General features: G+C 44.2%; 1 protein-coding gene across 1 annotated transcript in view; it reads left to right on the top strand.

Annotated features, from left to right (window-relative positions):
* The first annotated feature begins 731 nt into the window (after window positions 1-731).
* Window positions 732-8,995, top strand: part of LOC126198689 (myrosinase 1-like) — a 74,871-nt gene continuing 66,607 nt past the window's right edge. Inside the window, exon 1 of the mRNA XM_049935185.1 lies at window positions 732-916. Coding sequence (XP_049791142.1) covers window positions 763-916 — 154 coding nt within the window. The 5' untranslated portion in view covers window positions 732-762. The remainder of the gene's footprint in view (window positions 917-8,995) is intronic.

The following is an 8,995-nucleotide window of genomic DNA, read 5'->3' as shown; positions in this document are numbered from 1 at the left end:
TTTCAAAGACTTTTCCTCGATCGAAGACCGAAAATTCCGAGTGTTAATTGTATGGGAATTTGCAGTAAGTTCAGTGGTTTCTGTTTCAAAATTTTCTGGGCCACTTAAGAAAGTAGGGTTTCGGGGACACCGCCTATAATAAATGTTCTTGGGTGTTGTAATTATTAAAAAAGCTACCATTCCGACTTTTTTGTCCTTCTTTAGGAATTATTGCTACTAGGAGCGGATCTACGGACAGCTACAGGAAGCGAATCTCAGCAAAAAGCCAAATAAATCCTGTCGGAATATTCTGAAAAATGACGCGATAAAATTATCTATGAATTTGTCTAAGTGTTGACAACTACACACAGCTGTTGTAATAGTTAAGCTTTCAGATCGTGCAACGACACCGTTTAATTATGGAAGCCTGTCAATGTTTTATCAGTCGACCATCTGTCGCTTCCAGTCGATACACCGCAACTTCCCATTGCGTAGGGAGAGCACCTTGGTGTTGCACCCTTTACGTCCACTCTAAAGTCGGTATATATTACTATGGTTGATATATTCTTCAGGTTGACGCTATTGCTAGTTCTACAGCAAATGTCGCAACACGTATGAGAGTGCCTGTACAGGAAGTAATCATCTGATTACAGCACGCTTATCACGAGATCATACGCATGATAGGCTGCTTGATACGATCATTTAGTGGCACTCGAGTGTTATCCGATATGTGCGACAGTTTATAAGCTGACAACGAGTACCTTTAGAGCAATACAAACCAACATGATGGCACCTGTGACTTTACGTCTGGAGCTGTTGGGAATTGTGTGTCTACTGGCGACAGCCACCAGCAGAGAGGTCAACCAGTTCCCAGAGGGCTTCCTGCTTGGAGCCGCCACCGCCTCCTACCAGATAGAAGGCGCCTGGAACGAGGATGGTAAGCGACTCACTTTTCTATTTTATCTAGGGACTTTCGTGAATTTCAGGACGATTAGGTTCCTGAAGATCTGGAAAAGACAATGCAACAAAGATAATTCGGCTTAATAGTAGTAGTAGTAGTAACAGTAGAGGGGTTTTTGGGCGCACAACAGCAAGGTCTTCAGCGCCCGTTCGGGTTAGTGACCCCCCCCCCCCAATCACCACAACCACCAACACCACCATCAAAATCATCTACATCTGCATCTACATCTACATCCATACTCTGCAAGCCACCTCACGGTGTGTGGCGGAGGGTACCGAGAGTACCTCTATCGGTTCTCCCCTCTATTCCAGTGTCTTATTGTTCGTGGAAAGAAGGATTCTCGGTATGCTTCTGTGTGGGCTCTAATCTCTCTGACTGTATACTCAATATAGTGCTTGACTCTTTGGTGAAGGTATGTTCTCGAAACTTCAATAAAAGCCCGTACTGAGCTACTGAGCGTCTCTCCTGCAGAGTCTTCCACTGGAGTTTATCTGTCATCTCCGTAACGCTTTCGCGATTACTAAATGATCCTGTAACGAAGCGCGCTGTTCTCCACTGGATCTTCTCTATCTCTTCTATCAACCCTATCTGGTACGGATCCCACACTCCTGAGCAGTATTCAAGCGTGGGCGAACAAGCGTACTGTAAACTACTTCCTTTGTTTCCGGATTGCATTTCCTTAGGATTCTTCCAATGAATCTCAGTCTAGCATCTGCTTTACCAACGATCAACTTTATATGATCATTCCATTTTAAAACACTCCTAATGCGTAATCCCAGATAATTTATGGAATTAACTGCTTCCAGTTGCTGACCTGCTATATTGTAGCTAAATGATAAGGGATCTTTCTTTCTATGTATTCGTAGGAAATTACACTTGTCTACATTAAGATTCAATTGCCATTCCCTGCACCATGCATCAATTCGCTACAGACCATCCTGCATGTCAGTACAATTTTCCATTGTTACAGCCTCTCGGTATACCACAGCATCATCCGCAAAAAGCCTCAGTGAACTTCCAATGTCATCCATAAGGTCATTTATGTATATTGTTAATAGCAACGGTCCTACGACACTCCACTGCGGCACACGTGAAATCACTCTTACTTCGGAAGACTTCTCTCCATTGAGAATGACATGCTGCGTTCTGTTATCTAGGAACTCTTCAATCCAATCACACAATTGGTCTGATAGTTCATATTCTCTTACTTTGTTCATTAAGCTACTGTGGGAAACTGTATCAAACGCCTCGCGGAAGTCGAGAAACACGGCATCTACCTGGGAACCCGTGACTATGGCACTCTGAGTCTCGTGGACGAATAGCGCAAGCTGGGTTTCACACGACCGTCTTTTTCGAAACCCATGCTGATTCCTACAGAGTAGATTTCTATACTCCAGAAAAGACATTATACTCGAACACAATACGTGTTCCAAACTTCTACAACTGATCGACGTTAGAGATATGGGTCTATAGTTCTGCATTATGTTCGACGCCCCTTCTTGGAAACTGGGATGACCTGTGCCCTTTTCCAATCCTTTGGAACGCTACGCTCATCTAGAGACCTACGGTACACCGCTGCAAGAAGGGGGGCAAGTTCCTTCGCGTACTCTGTGTAAAATCGAACTGGTATCCCATCAGGTCCAGCGGCCTTCCCTCTTTTGAGCGATTTTAACCACCACCACCACCATCATCATGTATGTGGTGATGTGTACACCGCTGGTGGACGCAAGTAAATAAATAATTTTCGTGGTACTTCAAAGAGCTACACAAGCTTCATTGAACACAGTCTTAAATTTTAAGAGCTTTTTGTTAGAATTGTGAATTAAGCTTCTGTAGTCACACGCACTTTAATGAGCAGAGTCCTGAAGTCTTGCTAACAAGTTACAACGAGAAAAATAATTTTTTTCACTTCATGTTTAAAACGAAAGTCGAAATCCAAGCTTGAAGAAGAAGAACAGTACAGTTATTACTAAGTCTCTACGAGCACGTCGCTGATTAATGATGAGTCCCAGCTGAGGGGGCAGCGTGTTGTTAAGAAGACGATGACGGGTCCTTGGCGTGGAGTAATGGAGATCTTCAGGTTGCTGGCTGCTACGGAACTGCTCTCCGGAGCTCGTGTTGTGGCATAAAGGCCGCCTCGCAGAGGGATACGCGCGGGTCTATTTTTGTCACGTGACATGGCGGGTACATGAAGAGGCGCGACTTAGTTACGTCTACAGTCGGCGCGTACGCCACCTGATGACCTGGCCGAAGAGCTGTTGACGTCCTCTGTTGGTCTGGTCGCGGAGTTCCAGATTTGTTGGAGTTCCGTGTCGTATACGCTGTAGCGACTGGGCTCGCTGCAACAAGAACGAATAATACGTTGCGCATGGTGTCATCGGGGCCTAAAGTCTAGGGCACCACGCCATTTGGTACCAAATGCTGGTAAAAGGGTCCTGCAGGCTTCCTTGTATTGCTGTTTTTAGCTACACGAGTACTTGTTTGTCAACGTAATTCGTCTATATCCAATTAGGTCTACATCTGTATGTGTATAAACTCATACACACTCCGCAGGTCACGGTACGGTGCTTAACGGAAGGTGTATTGTGCCGATGGTCGTCATTTCCTTTCCAGTTACACTCTCAAATAAATCTAGATGGAAAACTACTGTCTATTTGTTCCCGATCGAGCCCTCATTTCTGTTGTCTGCGACGTTTTTGCATGAGATGATTTTTAGTGGCAGTAGGATTCCCTTTTGAGATCATAGAGCATTTCCATAATAATTGCGTGTTTTTTGAACCTAGGGGTAAAGGATTGTAGCAGCTTGCGTCTGAGTTGTTTCCTTGTCTTCTTTTAATACGGATTAGTAGGGGTCCGACGCACTCAAAAAGTACTGAAGACTGGAACGCATAGTTGTTCCGTACGCCGTTACCGTTATAGATGAGCTACACTTTCCTAGAGTTCGCCAAATACACTAAAGACCATTCCCCTATCCTAAAAATGATGTCATGTAGTTATTCCGTTTCATGTCGCTTGGATTTATTACGCATAAGTATTTAATGACTGTGTCAAGCAACAAGCACATACAGTCTTGTATTCAAATATTATTGGAGTGGTTTCTCTCTCATCTGTATAACTTAAATTTTTACTCATTTGAAGCAACCTGCAATTCATCACATCAAATAGAAATTCTGTTCAAGTAATCCCCTATCCTTCTTGTGTCACCCAACTACGACACCTTCTCGTACACAACAGTGCCATCGGCAAACAGATTGCTGCTCGCCCTATCCGTCAGACCGCTTATTTATAAAGAGAGCTTACCAAGCTTCCCTACGCACTCAAGAAAGTGCCCTTGTTTCTGATAAACACGCGAGTCTGTGATAGACACGAGGACAACGTACTGTGTTCTTTAAGATGATTCAGATTTTTTGTTCCGTCTCCAATTGCACATTTTTATTCTGATTTCTTGTTTCGAGCCGGCCCCTGCGACCGAGCGGTTCTAGGCACTTCAGTCCGGAACCGCGCTGCTGCCACGGTCGCATGTTCAAATCCTGCCTCGGGCATGGATGTGTGTGATGTCCTTAGGTTGGTTAGGTTTAAATAGTTCTAAGTTCTAGGGGACTGATGACCTCACAAGTTATGTCCCTTAGTGCTCAGAGCCATTTGAATCATTTTTTACTTGTTTCGAGTCCTTTGGGTCATCTCCGGACCTAAGTAGTTGCGTAAGCAAGCCGTCCTATCTGCTCAGAACCACATACCAAAGTAGATAACCACTTATATCCGAATATGATCCGGAGTCAACGAAGCACGTAATTTAATTAAAAATGTGCAACTTAGACTGAACAATGGAAGAGAATAACATTAAATATCTATAAAGGTGCTGAATTTCTCAAGACGGTTGTGCCGATTACAGTATTGGGTTATATTACGCAATAACTTTTCGAATAACTCACATATCAGAAATTTTGTTATGGTGCTTCGTTAACAGTCTAAAGAGCGGCTCTGTTTCCTGAAAGCCAGGAATATCCAAACCTGCTTGTTGCCCTTCGTTCGTTGTTTGCAGGTTATCGTGCGAGAAAAGGGCAAGCTGAGTTTTGGATGAGCTATGGTTTTTAAACGCATGCTGTTTTGTGGTCAGAAGCGTGTTGTGTGTCGTGAAACCAGTGAAGACCTTCTTTGGTCCATCTACCATCCCTTCGCCTAGATATATGTCTCACCTAACATTTTATTTTCACTACAGTACATGTTTGTCTTACATTCCAGTTTGTTATCTGAAACATAGATGTCTTCTCCTGTGCTTCCAGATAAAGCAGCATTTCATTTTATTATTTACTTCCGTTAATACATTTTACGCTGTCGATATATCACCTGCTTACTCCCAAAGACAACTGCGATTGATTGTAGTCAACAAGTTTTCCACATATTTCGTTTCATGTTCTCTCAACCTTTCAGAACCATTGATTTCCTTCGGTCTTATTTTTGAGAGTCATTATGTGTGGGGCTATGCAATGCCCGTGCCTGAAAAAAATGAAAAAAAAAACAACAAAAAGTTGCGTACTGTAGACTTATACAGCATGGTTATTTCGGGGAGGGGGGGGGGGGGGGCTAGCGAACTGACATTACTGAATCTATCAATATCTAATAAAACATGACTACTGTGCCACTCACATTTAAGTGCTTCGCAGAGAATTCATCGAACCACTTACAGACTATTTCTCTACCGTTCCACTCTCGAATAGTACGTGGGAAAAAAGTACACTTGATATCGCCTATTTTATTGGGAAGGAGAAAGGTGATGACTGAAATTTCGTGGAAAGGTATCATCGGAACGTAAACGCCTTTGTTTTAATAATTGCCGGCCGAACTCTAGTTCCATATCTGTAACACAGTCTTCCCTTTCTCACAACACAAAATGAGCTGCCCTTCCCTCATGGTCTTCGTCAATCATATCTGGTAAGGATCCCACATCGCGCAGCAGTACTCCAGAAGAGGAGACACAAACTTAATATAAAAAGCCTCATTATTGCATTTTTTGCATCTTCTGTTCGGTCAATTACACGCAGCCTTTGATTCGCTTCGCCTCACAACAGCTTCCATGCGATCGGTCTATTATCTATTGTTCGCAATTATAATTCCAAGTTTTTTAGTTGAATTGGCAACCTTTCAATTAGTGTGATGTATTTCGTAACCAAAATTTAACAGATTTCTTCCAGCAACGGCGCTTTGCATTGCGTAGAGCCAGTTGCCACTTTTCGTACGATGCTGATCTCTGAATCATTTTGTAACTGGTTTTGGTATTCTGATAATTAGAATAAACTCACAAAAAAAAATCGGAACACCAAGAAAGGAGTTATGTGACATAAACGAAAGTTGGTAGGTATGTTTCCGCATCTGCAAGGTGGCGTCTATTCACACTTAGCGCAAGTCCTGTAGGGGTGCCTCCAGTACACCCTGTAACAGTCGTGGGCCGTAGTTACCTTTGAAAGTGGACGTAGTGAGTTGATGTTAGTCAAGAATTGTTTTAAGGTGATAAAGATGTCATTATCAACACATCACTGAGTTTGAACAAGATCGCGTAATACGATTACGAGAAGCCGAATGCTGATTCTACGATATTGCAGAAAAACTTGGCAGGAATGTTGCAGCTGTACATGTTTACTGGCAGCGGTGGTCACGAGAATACGAGAATGTACGGTCGCAAGAAGACCGTGCTCTGGGCGGTCACGTGGCACTACCGAGAAGGAAGACCATCGTGTTCGACTTATGGCTGTTGGGCATCGTACTCCATCTGCAGCAGTAATTTGAGTAGCTCTTGTTATCACTATGACACAGCAAACTGTTACAGACCGGTTACTTCAAGGACAACTACGAGCTAGCGCTCTGTAGCATGTGTTCCACTGAACCCAAACCACCACTATTTGCGACTTCAGTGGTGTCAAGCGAGAGCTCATTGGAAGGCAGAGTGGTCTGTTGTGTTTTCAGATGAAATCTGGTTCTATCTCGGTGCCAGTGATGACCGTGTGTTGTTTAGAACAAAGCCAGTTGAGAGCCTGAAATCAACCTTCCTTCCTGCTAGACATACTGGACTTACACCTGGAGTTATGGTCTGAGATGCGATTTCGTACGACAGTGGGAGCACATTCGTAGTTATTCCATGCACCATCACTGCTAATTTGTACGTCAGTTTGGTGATTCGACCTGTTGTGCTGCCAGTCACGAACAGCATTCCAGGGGGTGTTTTCCAACAGGAAAATGCTCGCCCATAGCCCGCCGTTGTAACCCAAAATGGTCTACAGAGTGTCGACATGTTGCTTGGGCCTGCTCGATCACCAGACCTGTCTTCAATCGAGAACATAGAGAACACCATCGGAGGACAACTCCAGCGTCAACCACGACCAGCTTTAGCTGTCGTTGTATTGTTTTCAGGGAGTCACCCAACTAAGTACCAAGTGGTCCTGGCGTTGCTCTACTTCTGCGATCGGGCTAGACCTGGTCCGTCCAACGTAGCAAGACCTTGTCAATGTTTTCTAGACTGTAAACTACAGCACGCCGGCAAACAATCTGAAAGGGCTACCTATATTGCCTCCTAAATCGTCTACACGTATTACGAAGAGCAGAGGGTTCATTCTTCGAGAGCGACAGATACCATTCATATTTCAATCGATGCTTCGCTGTCAATTGCTATGAACTGTGACCTTTCAGACAATAAATCACAAACCCAACCGCACAACTGCTACGATAAGCCATAGGCTCTACGTGGTATCGTCTAGAGATAGCGGTGCTACAACGAAGTCGGCAACGCGATTCGGTACCACATACATTGGCGAGGGCGAGCTGCAATCCGCAACGACCAATAAGAGGCACTCCTGAAGCCTACTCCTCCCTCTCAAAACACCAACTCTCTCATGCTATCGGTCAATATACACTGAGGTGGCAGAAAAAAAGGGATTACTGCTACTATCGTGTCGGACATCCTTTTATCCGACATAGTGCAGCAACTCGACCTGGCGTGGACTGCAAAAGTTGCTGCTTCAGAAATATTGACTCATGCTGCCTCTAGAGCCGTTCATTATTGCGAAATTGTTGCCAGTGCAGAATTTTGTGCACAAACTGTCCTCCTGATTCTGTCCCATAAATGTCGATGGGTGGTCAAATATTCGCTAGAATTGTTCAGAACGTTGTTTAAATCAATCGGGAACAATTGTGGCCTGGTGACATAGAGCATTGCCATTGTTTGGGAATATTAAATACATGAAAGGCATCAAATGGCCATCTCCAGTCAATGATCGGTTCAGTTGGAACAGAGGAACCAATCCATTCCACGTAAACGCAGCCCACACCGTTATGGACTCACCACTAGCTTACTCAGTGCCTTGTTGACAAATTGGGTCCATGGCTTCGTGAAGTCTGTGCCATAGTATCTTTAGCTCTTGCCAACTGAAATCTGGACTCATTTGATCAGACCACGGTTTTCCAGTCGTCTAGGGTCCAACAAATATCGTCAGGAACCCAGGAGAGGCGCTGCCGGCGATCTCATGTTGTTAGCAAAGGCACTTGCGTGATTCGTCTGCTGTCATATCCTATTAACCCTAAATATCGCCGCACTTTCCTAACGGAGACGTTCACTGAACGTCCGATATTGATTTCTGTGGTTATTTCTCGAAGTGTGGCTTATCTGTTAACACAGACAACTTCACGCAAACGCCTCTGGTCTCGGTCATTAAGTCAAAGCCACCGGCCAGTGCGTTGTCCGTGGAGAGAAGTAATGCCTGAAATTTGGTATTCGCGGCGCACTCTTGACATTGTGGATGTAGGAATTTTGAATTCAATAACGATTTCAGAAAAGAAATGCGCCGTGCATTTAGCTCCAACTATCATCCCGTGCTCAGTGTCTATTAATTCCCGTGGTGCACTCATAATCAAGTAGGGCACTCTTTCACATCAATCATCTGGGTACAAGTGACAGCTCTGCCAATGCACGGTCCAGTAATATCTTGTGTACACGGTACTAGCGCCGTCTGTTTATGTCCATATCACTATCCAATGACTTTTGTCGCCTTAGTGTAGGATGGAGCA

The sequence above is a fragment of the Schistocerca nitens genome, chromosome 8 (genome assembly GCF_023898315.1).
Source record: "Schistocerca nitens isolate TAMUIC-IGC-003100 chromosome 8, iqSchNite1.1, whole genome shotgun sequence".
Lineage (NCBI taxonomy): Eukaryota > Metazoa > Arthropoda > Insecta > Orthoptera > Acrididae > Schistocerca > Schistocerca nitens.
The sequence above is the reverse complement of the archived record's forward strand: the minus strand, read 5'-3'. Positions and strand labels throughout refer to the sequence as shown.